Consider the following 22058-nt stretch of genomic DNA (forward strand, 5'->3'; position numbering starts at 1 on the left):
CTCACAATTCTTTCATGTATGGAGGAAATCATTGAGGGGGTGAAGTATTATTTACCCAATTACCTTGAGGACGCAACAACTTGGTATGAGTTGTACACTGTTTATCAAGTCCCAGTATTTGTTTTGGAAACACTCTAAGACATCCCTCCAAACCAATGTTCTTTGCAAATCATACAGGAATTCTTTGCCATACCCAATATAAGAAAAATTTTCAAGCAATTAGGAACCATTGAGTGACAGGCCAATCTAAAAGTTGTGTATCATTGACTGTGACCACAAATTCTTTCCCTTCTCAAACAGTAAGATGTTAAATTGATGGATCAGGAATATATGCCCAATAGGTCTCACTCTGACGTTTTTGGATTATCATCAGCAACAACAGGGTCAGCATATTTCTGCTCCACATATTGTACCAATCATTCAGGCAACCAATGATCTTCATTTTCATCATGTGAAAAAATACAAACATGCCCTTGTCCCCATACTAAATCAGTGTAGGGATCCTACCATATATCAGTAGATGGATCTTTCCATTTAACTTAAGCAAATTTCGTAGAAGTACCTTCATGCCAAAATTGGTAAGTTGCAGATTTTTCATCAGCACACACTTTTAAAAATTTAAACAAATAAGGCATGCTTTAAGGTATTATGTGGTGACTGAAGGTATAAGCTCCCAATTTTTAACTTTTTAAATTGCACTTTGAAACTGTCATGAACTCTTTCAATAATGCCTTGTCCTTGAGGATTATAAGAAATGCATGTTTTATGTTCATTCTTCCATTGAGTACAAATTGTTGAAATGAATTACTAATATATCTGGAACCATTATTATTTTTCAATATCTATGGTATCCCATATAAGAGAAACATTTTAAGCAGTGAGTTTGACAATGAGAAACTGTATGTTTGGTAGCTTCTCCAGGTTGCACACTAGCCATTAAGAAGCCTGAATAAGTATCAATTGTTATGTGCACATATTTTAATTTTCCAAATTGTACAGTATGAATAACAGCCATTTGTCATAAATTATTAGGAAGAAGGCCTTGGGGATTTATTACAAAATGAGATATGAGCAAATATTGTGTACATACAGGACCATGCTTGACAATTTGATGAACAGTTTCTCTTGCTAATCCAAATTGTTTGATTAAACTTTTACTATTTTGATGATGTAAAGCATGTGATTATTAAGCAAGCTCAACTTGAGATAAAGCAATCAACTGAGCAAATTTATCAGCTAAGGCATTTACTCTCCAACAATGGACAAGAAAGATTTAAATGTGCTCTCATGTGACCCACAAAGCATGACAATTTTCTTTAAAGAATTGCATCTTGGATTTGTTGAAACAAAATTCTAACAGGGAACATTTGCTAAAACTTGAAGAAATCTAAAAATACAATGACCACCAGTATACAAATTAAATGAGTTATTTACAAAAAGCTGAAAAACTATAGCAACAGTTTGTAACTCAACTATTTGAGTCAAAGCTGTGGTTTTTTGAATTACATATCCTTTACCATTAATAACATAAGCTGCTTTCCATTAGAAAAACTATCAGTAAAAATTAACATAGCATTTTCTACAGAATTTTTCATAATAATTTTAGGAAAAATAAAGAAATACATTGTGCAAATTGTTGTAATATATCATTAGGAAAATGATTATTAATCAGTCCTGTAAACTACATGCAAGCAATTGCCCCAGAATCTTTATTTTGAAATAACCTATTGACTTGTTTCTTAGTAAAAGGTGCCTTAATAGTACAGGGTTCTTTACCAAATTATTTCTGACATTCTACCCTGCAAAGCAGCAGCTGCAGCCAGTCCTTGATTATAAAAAGGACTGGCATCTGAACACAGTCAAATATAACCAGAAATGTTACCCTTCTTCCTAAATGACCTTACCGCAGCTTGTCAAGCAGAGTTAACATTCTCATATGCCAACTGATTTACAAGTAAAGGTCCAGCTTCAGAGTCCCCTAATGCCTTCCTGCTGTTGTCATTAGTTGGAAAACAAAATCTTGGAATAACTTATCAGGTTCCTGAACTATTTTGTATAATTCTTCTATTTTCTTTCCAGGGCCAGGCAATTTAATCCAGGTCTTCTTTGATGCAAAACTAAGTTGAGTATACACTACCACATTAAATTTTAACTGATTTTCTGTATCTTTATAATCACTCTCTCCTGATAACATGTTCAAAGTAATAGGAATATGTTGAGATCTATTAGTATTAGCTGTAGTTTCACATTGCCCATGGAATTCTGTTTTTCTTTTTTTCTTTTTTTTTTTTTTTGGTTTTTTGAGACAGGGTTTCTCTGTGGTTTTGGAGTCCGACCTGGAACTAGCTCTTGTAGACCAGGTTGGCCTTGAACTCACCTAGATCCGCCTGCCTCTGCCTCCCGAGTGCTGGGATTAAAAGCGTGCACCACCACCGCCCGGCTCTGTTTTTCATAATAAATTATCTCCTCCAGATAAACAAGCTCTAGCCAGTTGTTTCCAATCTCCAAAAGGCAAAGTTTCAATTTCCATTGTTTCTAAAACTGCTTGAGTAAAACGAACCATTGGCTCTTATTGGGAACAGGCAGATTTTAATTCTTTAAGTTGTTTAAAAGGCATAGTTTTATGAACTCTGACTACATTTCCTTGAGTATCCTGCTGTTCTCTTACTGGGAATACCTTAAATCTTCTTCTCTACTGCTGTGCAGGAAGCAGAGGTGGATCAATCACACTAGGAGAATTCTGGGAAGAGAAAAGGCAGAGAGTCAATCACCCAGCAGGAGTAGAGGAAGCAAGATGAGAATTTCTTAATGAAAAAAGTCATACGGCTAAGCACAGATTAAGAATTATGGATTAATTTAAGTTGTAAGACCTAGTTAGCAATAAGCCTGAAAAATAGGCAAACAGTACATAATTAATATTAGCCTCTGTGTGCTTATTTGGGACTGAATGGCTGTGGGTATGGGTTGGACAGAAACTTCTGTCTACATATTTGAAGAAAATATTTGTGTGGTAACTGTATACCTGAACACACAAAACTGCAATTATACATTTCATAGCAGTGAATAATAGAATTCTCAGGGATTGTTCCATCATGAAATATAATACAAAGTTTTATTAAATTGGACGTTGAAATAACTACCAGTAATTTTGGGTTTTTTCTTAAATCAGTATACAGAGATGTCATTGTTCCTGGGGTTCTTGATGCTTATGGCCAAGGAAAGACTTTGCTGCTATGCAAAACTAAAACATATAAGATTATATTTTTTACCTAGGACATTCTTTAGGAAATAGCATTTTTATGTCCAAAAGTAAATGTGATTATTGTCTATATTGGTTCACTTAACATAAAAATAATGGAGATGCAGATGCCCTCAGAATGAAAAATAGATTAAAATTCAACATCATGAATTTTATTCAACTAAAGTTTGCCATGTACAATAAAGTATTAGTGAAAAATGTAAAATGTGACTATGGATCTCAGATATTTCCTCAAAGAACAGGGACATAGATGTTGGCATTAGGCTGTAATATAACATAGGGAGAATGGCTAGGAAGATGGTGGTGATAGGTGACATTAAGATTTTTTCTTAAAGCTAATGAGTCAAAAGTAATCCATTGAATGGAAATGTGCACTTTATTTTCTTTCTTAGCAATTAAACATAATGTGGGGAAGTGTAATTTTCACACATTCCTATCCTTAACATATATTAGTAGGTGTAGTAATTTGGGTCATAGAATTCTGATTTATGCCAGTAACACACCCATTCCTCAAAGGTTTGTTTACAGGGAATTGTAAAGTATTCACAGACTGTCAGGTGGCAATCTTTCCACATAGTGTGCATTTAAAAACTACTTACTAAAAAATTTATGTTCTAAAAAATATTATTTTTTGGCATGTATTTTCTGGTTATTTTTAGAAACTGTTCAAACTCTTCTCTTCGCCCCGCAATGGACATGAGCATTCACAGGCAACATGAAGCAAACAAGGTACCCACCTATGAGATTATCTCTAACTCACCTACCCCCAAAGTGTAGTCACAAGTTATCAGTGACTACTATCAGTTACCTCTCCTACAGTGGTCCCAGAATTACTGCCTGTAATGAGTTACTGCATCACCCGGACTCCTCTGGAACACAGAGTCTCTTTTGTATGGATGCATAGCAGGGGAGGTGTGTGAAATATAGTGTAGACACTGGAGAGCACTCAGATCTGGTGACATCCAGTGCCCATAGTGAATAAGAAAAATAGGATCTCTTATCAGGATTTAGGAGTCACCCTTGCCCATCCAAGACCAATTATCAGAATGAGCTATTCCCTTGTTCTTCCATGCACAGAAGATAGCAAATGCATCTCCCACCTCCAGCCTCTTCTCTCCTTTTACAATCTCCTTTGGTTTCTCATATCAGAAAGGGAATCCATGATCAAAGCAAAAATCTAAGCTTTTGTTTTTCATTCATTCATTTTCCGGTCTCACAACACCCCATTTCTATCTATACCCAATTTATTAATTCCTAAGTACCCTAAACTTCATTTTTCCTTTAATCCGTATACATCCTAGCTATTAATACCCTGATGGGTATCATGGGTATCATCCCACTTGGGCTAGGTGGATTGGAGTTCTTTTTCTGCATGTGGAGATTTTTTGAACACTTTAATAGAAGACTGTGCATTTGTACTATATGTTTTTAGAAATCTATAACCTTGTCTTGACAATGGCCTGGGTTGTTTGTGTGTTTTCTTGTATTTTGTGCCTATTACTTTGGCCTATTACTCAGTTAGATGTAACTCATTTTAGGCACTGAGGTTACACAACAACCTGATAGTAAGACCCTATTGCTAAAGCTGACATGTACATGTATCATTAAATATGAAGAATGGAGCTGGTACCTAATTAGTGTCTAATAAAAGCAAACTTCCTCTCACCTCTAAACCCTTTATCTACAATGGTGACCTGCCCACATGATACTCTGATGCAAGAGTGGTGCAAAATTTTGGGAGTAAGGAACTGTTATTCGATTGGTTTTAAGGTCCACTTTGTGGTGTGGTTCCCATTCCTGAAACTCTTTGGGTGACCAAGAACCTGGGACTAGATAGGCCAGAGGCCCATGGGAAAATCAGATACTATTGTTTTGCTAGTGAAATGTAGCAATATAATGGTTCTTCATTCCATTATATTATATCCATAGATTAGTGTCTTTCTCAGCCATCATCATATAATCCTCCTCCTGCAGTCAATGGAAACAAACACAGAAGCCCAAAACTGGGCAGAGAGATCTTGAATCACCTAGTCCTAAATGGAATGATTCCACCAAACCCCTCTTCTCATGACTCAGGGAAATTTTTGGAAGAGGAGGAGGAAAGATTGTAAGAGTCAGTGAGGTTGGAAGACACCAAGGAAACAATGCTTTCTAGACACAACAGGGCTGTTATGAATATGTGCACATATGAATTCCCAGAGACTGTGACTGCTTGCACAGAGCCTACATAAGTCCATACTTTGGTCCAAGCACTGAGTTGGGGAAGTGGACATGAAATTCCATTCACAACATAGACCAATTGACCACTCACAAAAAAATATTCATTTTATTCAATAGAGTCTTACCGAGTATACAAACACTTAAGAGCAGTCCCCATTTCCAGCAGTAAATAGCCAACTCAAACTCTAATATTTATTGCAGATTTTTTTTGCATAATGATTTGTCTGGCTTTTTAAAAGCCTGATTTGTCTTTTGCTTTATGGCTAATGTTGGGTATTATGTATGTGCTTGGGTATGTGATTCTTGTACTTTTTCTTTGGTTTTCTTTCTAAAACTTTTTTCGTTGTTTTCTAAAGAAATGGAGAAAGAAGCATGGAGTTGAATATATGAGGAGGATCTGAAAAAGATGGAGGAGAAATCATCATAATAAGAATATATTGTATGAAAGACTTTTTTACAATAAAAGAATAAAAAAAACCTGAAAAGTTACATTTTTAGTTGCTGTATGTGTGAATTTTAGAATCACACAATCAATTTGTATACAATAATTCTTGTTTCAGTTATAAAGGTAATTTAATTGACTATTGAAATCAGTGTTTGAAGAGATGAAATCTTGACAAATTTTAAAATTAACACAAAGGAAAATGGTATATCAAAATATGTCTTAAGTATTTTATGTCTTTAATTTGTATATTACAGTTTTGAAATATTGATTTTTACACACACAGTACTAGATTTTTACACACACAGCATTCACCACTGTCCACTGTGTTTCCTTGCTGTGGATACAATGTGACCATTGTCTGATATTTCTGCTGTCATGCCATAATGCTGTGGTGAACCTAAACCCTCTAATCATAATGCAAAGCAAACTCTTTCCTTGACAGTTTCAGATATGTATTTATTCCATTTAACAGAGTTCCACATCTGATTCTTCTTTAATAAAGACTTACAGTTTCAGCTCCCTCCACTCAGTAGCAGTCTGACTGTATTAAATGTTAAATGCCAGAGATTAACAGCCACAATTTTAAAAGATATGCTGCCCTATGTAGTGTGATGAAAACTGAATACACTAAGTCTCCATCCACTAAGAGATCTGAATAATCCCTTTGTCTAGCATTTCCATATTGTAGGAGATCTGAGTAATCCCTTTGCTAGCATTTCCATATTGTATCTGCTGCCCTCCTTGTGAGGGGCTCTTCAACCATCTTTATTACCGATTCAGCTCTCATGCTTTGATGCCTTATACAGGGGCGTTCAGGTAAATCTTCCAGTGAGGTTTACAGAGCAGCCTAAAGCTAAATCACATTGCCTGTGTCATTCAACTTACTTGCTGTTACATAGGCACTGTAATAGTTCACATAATCAAAAGTAGAAGGGAAGTGTAATCTGTATCACCATGGGATACTTTTGAGATAAACATAGAACCACCAGACATATTCAATTATTGCAACTAAATTCTTGTTATAGTTACTGTTAGCCTTTTTTGTGCCTAATATGGAGATGAAACTTTACCATACACAAACATTTGTAGAAGAAAATCTGACAACACAGAATTTCTGTACTCCAGTGATTTTCAATCATTTTTTTGAGGTATTGGACTGTATTCAGTCCCCTGTGAGACGAAGAGGCTGATGTACTTTTAAAAGTTAATAGCAAACTATTTTGGGCAATATTTTAATATGTACTTTAGGTTTCTATCCTGTGATGTGCAATTGATAGTTCTAGAACCCTTTTCAGGTTCTCTGGAATTTTTTATGAACTACTATGTTATTGAATGGTTTAATTACTTATTCCCCAATATATAAATAGTTTAGTTCTTTTAGTTTTTTTCTTGCTCTTCTTTGTTACACTATGATAAAAGTGTTCAATTTTCAAGACTTAGGTATACTTTGAACTTGGTATAGAAAAATATACAACTATCATAATAGTTGGGAAAACAGTATATGTACTATTTAGATGGAGATTCATGACACAGAACACAATCATTGGGAAAGAAAAAAAAACTAAAGTTAGTTGTGTTAGGAACTCAAAGGAATCAGAGAATAAGAAAACACACACACACACACACACACACACACACACACACACACAGTCAATTGAAAGTGAAAACCAAATATCAAAAGGAGTCAATTAAGTCAACAACCAGTCATTTTAGGAGAGTTATTTTTTGGAGTAACTCTAACCAAACAAGTTTAAGATTTTTATGAGAAAAACTTTAAACTTTGAAGAAAGAAATTGAAGAAGACACCAGAAAGTGGAAAGACCTTCCATGTTCATGGGTAGGCAGAATTAACATAGTAAAAATGACAATCTTACCAAAAGCAATATACAGATTCAATGCAACACCCATCAAAAACCCAGCAAAATTCTTCACAGACCTCGAAAGAACAATACTCAACGTCTATGGAAAACAAAAAAATCCTGTACAATAAAAGAACTTTTGGAGGCATCACAATCCCTGACTTCAAACTCTACTACAGAGCTACAGTACTGATTGTACTTATTGTACTTATTGTCATAAGAATAGACAGGAGGACCAACAGAACCGAATCGAAAACTGGGATATTAATCTACCGTCGAACACCTGATATTTGACTAAGAACCAAAAAATATCAAATGGAAAAAAAAGCATATTTAACAAATGGTTCTGGTATAACTAGATATCAACATGTAGAAGAATGAAAACAGACCCATATCTATCACCATGCATAAAATTCTAGTCCAAATGGATCAAAGACCTCAACATAAAGCCAGCCACACTGAAGAGAAATTGGGAAGTACACTTGAATGCATTGGCACAGGAGACCACTTCCTAAATATAACCCTAGCAACACAGATACTGAGAGAAAAAAATTAATAAATGGGACCTCCTGAAACTGAAAAGCATCTTTAAAGCAAAGGATATGGTTGACAAGACAAAATGACAGCCTACAGAATGAGAAAATATCTTCACAAACCCCACAGCAGACAGAGGTCTGATCGCCAAAATATACAAATAACTCAAGAAACTGGTCATAAAAAGAACAAATAATCCAATAAAAATGGAATACAGACCTAAACAGAGAACTCTCAACAGAGGAATCTAAAATGACTGAAAGACACTTAAGGAAATCTTCAACATCCTTAGTCATCAGTGAAATGCAAGTGAAAAACAACTCTTAGATTTCATCTTAAACCTGTAAGAATGGTCAAGATCAAAAACACTGATGACAATTTATGCTGGAGAGATTGTGGGAAAAGAGAACACTTCTGCATTGCTGGTGGGAAGGCAAACTGGTACAGCCCCTTCGGATGTCAGTGTGCCTATTTCTCAGAAAATTAGGAAACAACCTTCCTCAATAACCAGTAATAGCACTTTTGGGTATACATCCAAAGGATGCTCAATCGTACCACAGAACATGTGCTCACTTATGTTCATAGCAGCACTGTTTGTCATAGTCAGAACCTGGAAACAACCTAAATGCCCCTCTACTGAAGAATGGATAATGAAAATGTGGTACACTTACACAATGGAGTACTACACAGCAAATAAATATAATGACATCTTGAATTTTGCAGGAAAATGGATGGAGCTAGAAAACCTTATTTTGAGTATGGTAACCCAGACACAAAAAGAGAATTATCACATGTACTCACTCATAGGTGGTTTTTAAACATAAAGCAAAGAAAACCAGCCTACAAAACACAACCCCTGAGAACTTAGACAACAATGAGGACCCTAAGAGAGATTTACATAGATCTAATCTACATGGGAAGTAGAAAAAGATAAGATATCCTCAGTAAATTGGGAACATGGGGAGCTTGGGGGAGGGCTGAAGGGGCGAGGGGACAAGTAGGGAGGGGAGGAGAGAAAAATGTAGAGCTCAATAAAACTCAATAAAAAATTAAAAGAACAAAACAACAAAAAACCACAAAAATTAATTTCTTCCCAAAAAATGGAGAGTGATTATTTAAAAAAGGCATTAGCCAAGCTCAAAAATGAAGAAAGGGAGCACAAATCACAAGGATGAGAAAGGAAAGGGAGGTATGCTTTATGTTTCAATAAAATTTAGAGTAACAAAAGCACAACTTAATCCCCACACATTGATAGTCTCAATCAAAGCAGCAAGTTTCTTTAAACTCAAAGAATTTACAATTACTTCAATGGTTTTCACATAGTCTACCCTCAGCTGACTCACAAAAATATAAGCTGAGGTTACATATAAATCCTGAACATTCCATGAAGAGGCAAAATGCAGGTGTCCTTCTGACTTTCTCTTCATTTCCTCCTTCCCCTTAAGTGAATTCAGGAGTGATCAATGACTATGATAAACCCCTATCTCGGGGTTCTGAAAGAATTGATTCTAGAATGATCCTTGGCAATTAACTGTATCATTAATGAGTGAAGCAGTATCTGACCACCTCTGGGATGCTGAGTCCCTTGGGTCCAGAGATGGTAGAAGGGGACATGTTAGAAGTGTTGATTACAGAAACTATTCTTTCCTGTGCTTTTATGGAATAAATGTGACCAGATTCTGAAACCGGGCCCTAAATATACTTTTAGTCATCCTAGAAAAATTGTCAGGAGTTGCCTTACTGTCTTCCAACCTATGGATCTTGCATTTTCTATTTTATGAAAGTGTTTGTGGCAGTTTTTAGGTATGATAACATTCTTTGTCATTTCCATACTTTGCAATGCTTTGTAATACTGTAAGAATACCTTGTTACACAGTTGCATTGATAATCATTTTGGTAATGATGGGGTTTATTACAATTGCACACTAGAAAAGTCTCTTTTCATTTCAACCTAATTAAAGCTCCTTAGAGTAGGGGAAATGCTGGTGTTCTTAAGTTTTATTTTAGTACATCTTTAGATTTTAAACATTAATACACTTTGACCATATCTTCTATCCCAAACAACTTGATCTTTACTGTAGTCCATCCACCGGAGTATTGACATAACCTGTGTGTCCATTTATTAAGTTGAATATCAACTTCAAAGAAGAACCAGTGTTTTCAGAAAAATACAGGTGAGTTGCATATATATTACATGAGGAAACCATTTTACTGGGAGATTCTCATCTGTTATTCAGGTCAGGAATTGTGAGTTTTAAAATTGAAGAAGTGAAGTTAATTAGGTCATTAGCAGCAAGCTTCACAGGTGACCTCTGCTCTTCAATCTCTGCACGTAAATCTCCATACGATACGGACTCCACTTATTAACAGATTATGAGTATTCTGAGAAATTAGGTGCATTATTTCACCTATATTTCTCTTCCATGTGTAAACAAACAGCATCCAAGTGTAAAACTGTTAGTGCAGTGGCAATAATAACCGTTTTCAGGATGGGGTCCCCAACAGCTGTATTCAAGCAGACAATGTCATTGGAAGGAATTCACAACTCTCTGTATGTGTCTTTCATTTTCTTTTACTATTTTTGTTTTTAGTTACAGGTGGAACTCTGGGATATGGTCATGCCAGATAGCTACAGTACCACTAGGACAAATGCCCAGGCCCTGTCACCACATGTCTTTGTGCTTCTCAGGACTTTTTTTTTGCCAGTTTGATATGGACTAGTATTCATTAGACAGAGTTATCTGGAAAAACCCTAACAGGAGAAGGAACTGTGTTAAGATACAATCCACACAATTGAGAATTGATGAGGCCAATAGGAGTAGACTGGAGCAGAGTGGAGGTTACAGTCTCAAATCCAAGGCAGTCTGAATGCAGTTTCTCAAGAGCCTGTACTTTTTCTGTTTCTTCTGCCAACTGCTCACATGAGGCTCATCATATTATGAATAGTTATAATTACTTTGTTCTAATAATATTACTTTCTAATTTAAATGTTAGTAATATTGTAAAACACCTTCATATAAATATCTAAAACTATATTTTGATCACAGTTACTACCAAGACATATACCTACAATGATTATCATTGCTAGGTATGGATATCTAAAGCTGAATTTATGTGAAGGATTAAATATACCTATTGGTTCTTATTTGTTTCTCTGGAAGTTCATGAAATATTTATCATAATTGCTTCCCTTCATCACTATCAGTGGAATTATGTGTATTGAGGAATAAAAGTTTTGAGTCATTAATTTTATTTAGAAAAGCCAAACATATTCCCCACCCTAATACTTTCTATGAATACAATCACACCCCTGAAGCTAATCTCAGAGTACCAAATTTTTATGCTAAAATGTCAAGTTTAGTCATTTAATATACAAGGTGGATTGAAAAAAAGCAATTATTTTAATTTAATGTGACTTTTTGCCTTAAATTTGAATGTATTTTTGTCTCATACTACTGCACATTCTGGAAATCTTCATGAACACTGGGTTACTTCTAGGAAGGCTGGCCTTGTCATAGTATGTGTGAAAGGCATGGTCTTTCATGCATGAAGTTACATTTTTCCACAATATCTGTAAACCAGTAATCAAGGCCATTATTAGCTGTGAGATGAGTATAAGATGCTGTGTGCTCATGGGAGAAGGTCTTACTGTGTGTTGGAACACAAGGAAGGTTTGACTTAGTATATGGCATGCCTTATTGTGGAAAAATAAGTGGGGCAATCCAGACCACAGAGGAGAGTATGTGATTGGCAAGGGAAGTATCAAATCAGAAATGATAAAGGCACAAACTCAATTTGGAGTAGGGAATAGTTGAAAAACAATATCGGCTCTCTGTTGAATTTGACACAGTCAGATAAGAGGTATTTATTGTGCACATGTTAGGAATTTTGTCTTTTTGAACAAGATGGTCATCTGAGCAATGAATCAGGAATGGGAGGTTTGTATTTCCATCTCTGAATGCCAGTGTATCTTAAACATAACATACTGAAGTAATAGCATTGAGACATAGGACATGAATTGGAATTGAATTTTCAGGAGTATTTCAGATAAGGAATGATAGTATCCATTTTAAGAACGTGATTACATGGTTTTACAGCGTGGAGAAAGGAAGATAAAGATGGCACTCTGTATAATGTGCTTGGTTTGAGTTTAAGGGAAGAAAAGAAAAGCAAAAATGCAATGAAACATATATAGTGTCTTAAATTCTATTTTCATGTTATGAGAAAGCAAAGATTTAAGAAAAAGAAGTTGGGAGAGATAACTGAATTTCTCTTGGGATCCATGGAGCCTCTCATGCTTGCTGAGGCAGGGGTCGGGGAGATCAGGAAGGTAGTTAGCAGTGAAGTACTGAATAATCTAGGTTATAGAGACAACTACATCTGACTTTTAAATGGTATTACTATACACCATAGTGTACATGTTTTTGGGGGGCTCATATAAGAATTATGAATATCTGGTTGCAAAAATACTTAGAGCTCACAGAAATAAACTGTAGAATGAGGTGAACTACAATTGCCTAGAATAAGTAGGCAGACAGAAAGAGATACGCCAATACAGTCTGCATACCAGAAGCAATGAAGTGTGATTAGGCAGTCCTAGTACATGCTAAAGCAACATTAAGAAAACTCAATCATTGACTATAATGACTGAATACACTTGAATGTAAAGAGACAATTACTTTCATGATAGTATGATTAATTACTGTAGAGCATACAACATGCCACGTGTGTCACAAACCACATCTGTTTTACACTGGGATATGGAGATGGATGTGTGGGAATAGTTGTTGAGAGAGTGAAGGGACTGATATGGAATCCAGTAACTTACCAAGGACATCTTAGGGAATAAATGGACTGAGATTATTCCATGTCAAAGAATATAAAAATTAAAAACTATGAAAAATAAAGTTCTTTTTTTCTAATGTAAACAAATGAGACAAAATAGTCAAATTGATCTATGATCTCATACAGGCTCAACCATTGGGAGTTTAAACTGCTCAGTCTACATGTAGTAGGGAGGGCCTTGGGCTTGCCACAGTACAGGGTGCCTTGTCCTCTCTTAGGATTGGAGGGCAGAGTGTTGCAAGGGTATGTGGAAGGAGTGGAAAGAGGGAAGGGAGTGGGAAGAGAGGAGGGAGTGGGAATTTGGATTGGTACTTTTTAAAGTAATAAAATAATAATAAAAAGAAAGTATTTATTTTTTCTAAGAGCCATGGTAGGCATATCATGACTAGAAACAACGAAACTTTCTTCTCAGAGTTCCTACTACTGGGCCTGTCCATCCCCCCAGCGTACCAGCACCTGTTCTATGCACTGTTCCTGGCCATGTACCTCACCACCATCCTGGGGAACCTGCTAATCATTGTCCTTGTTCTACTGGACCCCCATCTCCACACACCCATGTACTTGTTCCTCAGCAATTTGTCCTTTACTGACCTGTGCTTTTCCTCTGTCACAACGCCCAAATTGCTGCAGAACATGCAGAGTCAAATACCATCCATCACCTTTGGAGGCTGCCTGACACAGCTATACTTCTATATGTTTTTTGGAAACATGGAGATCTTCCTTCTTGTGGTCATGGCCTATGACCGCTATGTGGCCATCTGCTTCCCCCTTCATTACACCAGCATCATGAGCCCCAAGCTTTGTGTTTGTCTGTTGCTGCCTCTGTTGATGGTGACTACATTCCATGCAATGGTGCACACCCTGCTCATGGCTAGATTGTCTTTTTGTGAGAACAATGTGATTCTCCACTTTTTCTGTGACATATCTGCACTGCTGAAGCTGGCTTGCTCAGACACTTCTGTTAATGAATTGATGATATTTATCACAGGAGGGTCCTTCACTATTGTACCATTCCTACTCATTGTTATATCCTATGCAAGGATTGTCTCCTCCATATTCAAGCTTTCTTCAACCCAGGGTATCTACAAGGTCTTCTCCACCTGTGGTTCCCATTTGTCTGTGGTGTCTCTGTTCTATGGGACAATTTTTGGTCTCTATTTGTGTCCATCTGCTAATTATTCTCCTGTGAAAGAAACTACCATGACCATGATGTACACTGTGGTGACTCCCATGCTAAATCCGTTTATCTACAGCCTGAGGAACAGAGATATGAAGAGGGCCCTGCAAATAGTTATCTGCAATAAGAAAATCTCCTTGTAATGGTAGTACTTGAGATTTTTACCTGATTTTATATAATAAATGTGTTGATGTTAATGTATTTTCTACATTCTTTATACCCCTCTTCTATTTTTATTGAGGACTAGATTTTTCTCTACTCCCCTCCCTGCCTCTCCCCTGCCCTTCATCCCTCCCCCAAGATCCTTATGTTCAAAGTTTACTCAGGAGATCTTGTCTTTTTCTACTTCCCATGTATGTCTCTCTTAGTGTCCTCATTATTTTATGTCATATGTTAGTCATCATCACAGGACATACTTGAAAGTGAAAAGATATAGTCAAAGTTGGAAAGATTGTCTTTGAGATCCGGCTACATCTCCTTCATTACTTTGCATAAATATTTCTTTACATGCATAGTGGAGAATGTTTTGTCTAATATGTCTCTGTTCTTTACATTATTAATTCACTGAAACATTTTATCATTTACCCTGAGTTCCGCATTCATTGATACATCAGTCAAATAGTGTAAATAAGAGATTCAAGACACTCAATTACAATGAAAACTCTCCACCACACAAGTTTCTTCTAATACATCATATAGGTTCTCCCACATGGTTTTGAATTTTTTTCTCCTATTTTCCCCTTTTCTTTCCATAACCGTGTTTCCTGTCTGACGCTTATTGATTCTGAAACAATTTGGGATAACCATTTTGTACAACCATGCCAGTTATGCAATTTTTCTCTTAATTTGACATAGACTAATAACGATAATCCATTTAATTTACTTACCCAAGATGAGAAAAAGAAGAAAGAAATGTAGAAGCTGGTAGAGTCTCTTCTATGTTTCATATTTTACTTTGTCAATCTTCTGTTTATAGTGGATTGATTTATTTTACCCATATGACAGTATCAAATAGATACAGAAGGTTCTGTTTCATAGACTGAAGTATATGAGTCTCAGTGACTTCCCATCTCACATGGAGTGGTAATGATAGAGCATGCACTAAATCACAGGTCAATTTGACCCTTTTGTATCATTTATTTACTTTACAAAGAACTTTATTTTTTATAGTCTTTGCCTCACTATGGCATTCAACTATGGCATAAAATAACATTGGTTCATATTATTTCCTCAGCAGTCCTTGTTAGGTGATGACATGCAAACCCAGTTCTTCATACTTTGTTGACCTCCATGAATCCAACTCCAGATGAAACATATCCTGCTGTTAGAGCTTCTCACTCACTCAGCATCTCCACTTGAGCCTCTGTATAAACTTCAATAAGAACATGCAGACTTTGAAGTCTTTTGTTCCCACATAGGCTTCTCTTTGTTCTTTAGCTTGTTTCTTGCATTATGATGTCATCTCCTACACAGTGATCTGCATAACCACTTATTTTTACATACATTTATTTATGAAAGTACATAGTTGCTCATAGAATTTTGAATTGTTCCTTTTCTTGAATATTGTTCAAAGATATTTATTAGTGTTTACCCATATGATGTAGGTATCACCCAGCTGTTGTAGTTAAACTCTGAATCCCATTGTCATTGTATCACAAAATTAACAGGGACAAGACAGACAATATATACATTAACTCCTTTTCTTCCACATGTGAAAAACAGAGTTTAAAAGACATAAGTGGATTTTATATTCAATAGCAACGACATTAGGTGTAAATGTTGTAGGAAAGAAACAGAAGCTCTACTGAGCAATATAAAAGACACAGCCTAGAATGCATATCTAGTAAAACATATTTAAAAATTTTTAAGTGTGGGGGTTGGTGAGATGGATCAGAAGTTAAGAGCATCGGCTGTTCTTCCAGAGGTCCTGATTTCAATTCCCAGCAACCACATGGTGGCTCACAACCATCTGTAATGAGCTCTGGTGCCTGCGTCTGAGCTTCTGGCCTATAGGCATATACGCAGTGAGAACACTGTATATATAATAAATAATTTTTAAAAAAGGGACTGGAGATATGGCTCAGTGGTTAAGAGCATTGCCTGCTCATCCAAAGGTCCTGAGCTCAATTCCCGGCAACCACATGGTGGCTCACAACCATCTGTAATGAGGTCTGGTGTCCTCTTCTGGCCTGCAGAATGCACACAGACATAATACTGTATACATAATAAATAAATAAATATTAAAAATTTAATTGTTACATGCAATTATATAATTATTTTACCATAATACTATGTGTAGAATACAATATACAATGTAGAAGATGATTTGTGTCAGAGTGCAAGTGGTCTAAAGAGAGAGTTGCATAACAAGAGAGGTTAACTGAACAACTGAACATAAAAAAAATCCATCCTTGTGTGATGGATCATGCCAGTGATACCAGTACTGCTGAGGTTTAGGTAAAAACATCAGGTAAATGTAAGATCGGGCTTGCTACATAGTGAGACCTTGTGAGGTCAACGCAGGCTAAAGTGTGAACCTGTGAGGTCAGCCCATGCACAGTGTGATCCTGTGAGGTCAGCACATGCTTCACAGTGAGACCCTGTGAGATCAGCCTCACTGCACAGTGGCACCTGTGGGCTCAGCCTAGCTGAACAGTATGGCCCTGTGCTGTCAGCTGGCTGCACAATGAGACCACATAAAGGAAATGGAACTCCCACACATCAGTGATGGGCCTTTGAAATATTGTAGCTGCTCTAGTAAAAAAGATATTAGACATTTCCTCAAAAATCTTGATCATAGAGTTACAATATGAAAGGGAAATTGTGCACCTGAGCACATAGCTACTGCAGTTATGGGATTCCATCAAATGGTATGACTATATTCCTCATGCAAGTACATTTTATTTATTTATTTTTATTCTCTCGTACATTACATCCCAACCACAGTTTCCCTCCCTCATATCCTCAAACCCTCTCCTACTCCCCTCTCCCCAAGATTCACTCCTTCTTTGTTTCCCTAAAATGAGCAGGTCCCCTAGGAATATTAACTGAACATGGCACAAGTTACAATAAGACTAGGCACAAACCCTCATAGCAAGACAACCCAGTAGGAGGAAAATGGTTCCAAGCTCAGGTAGGAATCAAAGACATCCACACTCTCACAGCTAGGAATCCCTTAAGAACACCAAGCTGCATACCATAATGTATAACCAGAAGATCTATTTCGGAGCAGTCTAGACTCTGTGATTGCTGCTTCAATCTTTGTGAGTCTCTATGAGCCCAGCTTAGTTAATTCTGTGGATCATGTTCTTGAAGTGTCCTTGACACCGCTGCCTTTTATAATCCTTTATGCCAGTCTTCTTCTGGGATCCTCTGGCTCTGTCTATTGTGTCTGGCTGTCGGTCTCTGCATTTGCTTCCATCATTAGCTGTATGATCCCTGTCTGATGACAATTGGTATAGCCACCAATCTATGAGTATAGTAGAATATCATTAGGAAACAATTCATTGACCTTTCCGGGGGGTATAAGGATCCTTGCTTGCTTGTAGAAGATGGTCAGTTTGGGCCCTGTTTCTCCCATTACTAGGAGACTTTGCTAGGATCTCTTTCGTGATTCTAGGAATTTCCACTGCACCAGGTTTCTACATCATCACACAGAAGTCCCCAATTTCAGTCATCTCTCCCAGTATGGTTCTTCCTCTGCCCCTTACACACTTGGTCTTATCTCTCCTGTTCTGATCCCTACAGGCCCCCAGTACACCTGAAAAATCCATAGTATTTTCCCTTTCCAATGAGATCTATGGATCGTTCCTTGAGACTACCTTATTACTTAACCTCTCTGGATCTTTGGATTTTCTCATGATTATACTTTATTTAACAGCTAATATCCAATTATAAGTGAGTACATACCTTGCTTGTCTTTCTGGATCTGTGTTGCCTCATTTAGCATGATTTTTTTCTAGTTCTTACTATTTGCCTGCAAATTTCATGATGTTATGTTTTTTGACAGCTGAGTAGATACTCCATTGTATGGATATACCACATTTTAAAAATCCATTCTTTGGGTAAGGGACATCTAGGTTATTTCCAGTTTCTCACTATTATTAATAAATCTGCTATCAACATAGTTGAACAATTTCCCTTATGGTAGGATGGAGCATTGTTGGGGATATGCCCAAGAGGCTCCAAAGTGAAGAGGAAGAAAAAAAGATTTCTTGATTGAGGGAGCCCTTATGGGGCTAGCAAGAAAATTGGTATTAAAGAAATTCCAAGAAATCCACAAGAATGACCCCAACTAAGACCCTAAGCTATTTTGGAGAGCGTGCCCGAATTGGTCTATCCTTGTAACCTGATTGATGACTACCTTAGGTGTCATCACTGAGCCTTCATCCAGCAACTGATGGAATCAGATGCAGAGTTCCACAGTGGAGCACTGGTCTAAGCTTCCAAAGTATAGTTTTAGAGAAAGAGTAGCAATAGCATGAGCACTGGGGTCAAGACCATTATGGGGATACCCACTGAGACAGCTTACCTGAATTAATGGGAACTGACAAACTCTGGCCTGACAGGAGAGGAACCAGCATAGTACCTAATTAGGCCCTGTGAATGTGGGTGACAGTTGTATGACTGGGGCAGACTGTGGGACCACCAGCAGTGGACCCGGGATTTATCCCTATTGCTTCAACTGGCTTTTTGGAGCTCATTCTCTTTGGAGGGATACCTTGATCAGCATAGATTAAGTGTGGAGTGCCTTGTTCCTGCCTCAAAGCAATGTGCTAGGATTTGTTGACTCCCCATGTTAAGCTTTACCCTCTCTGAGGAGGGATGTGGTTGGGTGGTAGACAAGGTGAAGGGAGTAGGAGGAGGAGAGGGAGTTAGAACTGGAATTGGTATGTAAAATGAGAAAAGACTGATTTTTAAAAAATAAATATATAAATTTTAAAAAAGTTTTCACAGCTGCTAACAATCAAAGAATCCTTCCTTCGCTGCATATCCTCACTAGCATGAGTTGTCAGTTGTGTTTTCCATCTTTGTCATTTTGGAAGGTCTAAGATGGAATCTTGAAGTAGTTTTGATTTGTATTTCCTTGATGTCTAAGGATGCTAAACATTTCCCTAATAATTTCTCATCCATTTCTGAGTCCTCTGTTGATAATTTGTTGTTGTTTAGATCTGCACCCCTTTTTCAGATTGGATTATTTGGTTTATGCATATATAAATTCTTGAGTTCTTTATATATTTTGGATAGTAGCATATGTTGGGTGGAGAGTTAGAAAATTTTTTTTTTTCTGTATGTTACTGTTTTGCCCTTTTGACGGTATATTTTGCTGTGCAGAAGCTTTTCAGTTGCATGAGGTACCGTTTTTTTTTTTTGAAGTTCATTCTTTTTTTTTTATTAAATTATAAAAGTTTCCATTTCAGCCCCTCCTTCCAACACCCTCCCACTCCCCCCACTCCCTCTCCTCCTCCCTCTCTATCCCCTAGAGCAGTCAGGGTTTCCTGCCCTGTGGGAAGTTCAAGTTCCTCCCCCCTCCCTCCAGGTCCAGGAAAGGTGAGAGTCCAAACAGACTGGAGCGCCAAAATCCAGTATATGCAGAGGAAGCAAGTCCCAGTGTCATTGTCAATGGCTTTTCAAAAAGGCTCCGGGCCAGCCACATTCAGAGAATCTGGTTGGATCACGTCCTCGTTCAGTCCCAGTCCAACAGGCCTTGGTGAACTCTCATTATATCAGTTCCCTTGTATCAGTGGGTGCTCGCATCCCTTGCAGTCCTGATTACTTTTTTAATTTTCTTCATCTTTCTGTTCCTCATTTGGACCGTGGAGTGCTCAGTTCGGTGTTCCAATATGGGTCTCCATCTGTATCGCCATCCATTGTCGGATGAAGGTTTCCTCTGCCCTTGCCTTCTTTGCTCACGTTCTCTTTCCTTCTGCCTCTTATTTGGACCTAGGGAGCTAGGTCCAGTGTTCCAACGTGGTTCTCCGCCTCCATCTCCATCCATCGCCAGATGAGGGTTCTATGGTGACATGCAAAATATTCATCAGTATGGTTGTGGGCCAAGGCCGGTTCAGGCACCCTCTCCTCTGTCCAGAGAACCATCTGGGGATCTCTCCTTGGACCGGGGATCCCCTTTATAATCAAGTCTCTTGTAAACCCTAAAATGATTCCCTTAGTTGAGGTATATACTTGCCTGATCCCATATCCATCCTCCCTCCCTCCCCCCCATCCCAGTCCCCCGATCTTTCCCCAATCCTCCCCTACTCCCTTCTCTCTAACCCTCTCCCTTTCCGACAACCCTCCCACCCCCCCATGCACCCGAGGTTACCTGGGACTCTTGTGTGTTTCCTACCTCCTGGCGGATAGCTAAATAATCTTCATCAGGTTCATCTTCTTATTTAGCTTCTCTAGGATCACGAATAATAGGCTCAAAGACCTTTAATTATGGTTAGAATCCACTTATGAGTGAATACATACCATGTTCCTCTTTTTGGGTCTGGCTTACCTCACTCAGTAAAGCGTTTTCTATTTCCATCCATTTGCATGCAAAATTCAAGATGTCATTGTTTTTTACTGCTGAGTAAAACTCTAATGTGTATATGTTCCACACCTTTTTTAACCATTCTTCTATTGAGGGGCACCTAGGCTGTTTCCAGGTTCTGGCTATTACAAATAGTGCTGCTATGAACATAGTCGAACAAATGCTTTTGTAGTATGTTAAGGAATCTCTAGGGTATATTCCCAAGAGTGGAATTGCTGGGTCCTGAGGGAGGTTGACTCCCAGTTTCCTGAGAAACCGCCACACTGATTTCCACAGTGGCTGCACAAGTTTGCATTCCCACCAACAATGGATGAGTGTTCCCCTCATTCCACATCCTCTCCAGCATAGGCTATCATTGGTGTTTTTGAGTTTGGCTATTCTGACAGGTGTAAGATGATATCTCAAAGTTGTTTTGATTTGCATTTCCCTGATCGCTAAGGAGGTTGAGCATGACCTTAAGTGCTTTTTAGCCCTTCGAAGTTCATCTGTAGTGAATTCTCTGTTCAGATCAGTACCCCATTTTTTAATTGGGTTAATTAGAGTTTTAGTGTCTAGTTTCTTGAGTTCTTTGTATATTTTGGAGATCAGACCTTTATCTGTTGCAGGGTTTGTGAAGATCTTTTCCCAGTCAGAAGGTAGCCTTTTTGTCTTACTGACAGTGTCCTTTGCTTTACAGAAGCTTCTCAGTTTCAGTAGGTCTCATTTATTTATTGTTTCTCTTATTGTCTGCGCTCCTGGGGTTCTGCTTAGGAAGTGGTCTCCTGTGCCTATATCTTGTAGACTACTTCCCACTTTCTCTTCTATCAGGTTCAAAGTGGTCGGATTAATGTTGATGTCTTTTATCCATTTGGACCTGAGTTTTGTGCATGGTGATAGATATGGATCTATTTTCATTCTTCTACAGGTTGACATCCAGTTATGCCAGCACCATTTGTTAAAGATGCTATCTTTCTTCCATTGTATAGCTTTAGCTCCCTTGTCAAAAATCAGGTGTTCATAAGTTTGTGGGTTAATACCCGGGTCTTCTATTCGATTCCATAGGTCGACTTCTCTGTTGTTATGCCAATACCAAGCTGTTTTCAATACTGTTGCTCTGTAATACAGTTTGAAGTCAGGGATGGTAATGCCTCCAGAGGTTCCTTTATTGTATAAGATTGTTTTGGCTATCCTGGGTTTTTTGTTTT

At 37.6% G+C, this 22058-nt stretch overlaps 1 protein-coding gene across 1 annotated transcript; it reads left to right on the forward strand.

Moving 5' to 3' along the window:
* The first annotated feature begins 13543 nt into the window (after positions 1–13543).
* Positions 13544–14482, forward strand: LOC148120896 (olfactory receptor 1496-like). Its single transcript, XM_087909557.1, has one exon. It carries the CDS (start codon positions 13544–13546, stop codon positions 14480–14482), a length of 939 nt encoding a protein of 312 aa, XP_087765683.1.
* The last annotated feature ends 7576 nt before the right edge of the window (positions 14483–22058 follow it).

The sequence above is a fragment of the Myodes glareolus genome, chromosome 9 (assembly GCF_982192425.1).
Source record: "Myodes glareolus chromosome 9, mMyoGla1.1, whole genome shotgun sequence".
Lineage (NCBI taxonomy): Eukaryota > Metazoa > Chordata > Mammalia > Rodentia > Cricetidae > Myodes > Myodes glareolus.

Excerpts from the sequence above, each read along its gene's own strand:
- LOC148120896 (XM_087909557.1), top strand. The coding sequence starts at position 13,544 with ATGACTAGAAACAACGAAACTTTCTTCTCAGAGTTCCTACTACTGGGC.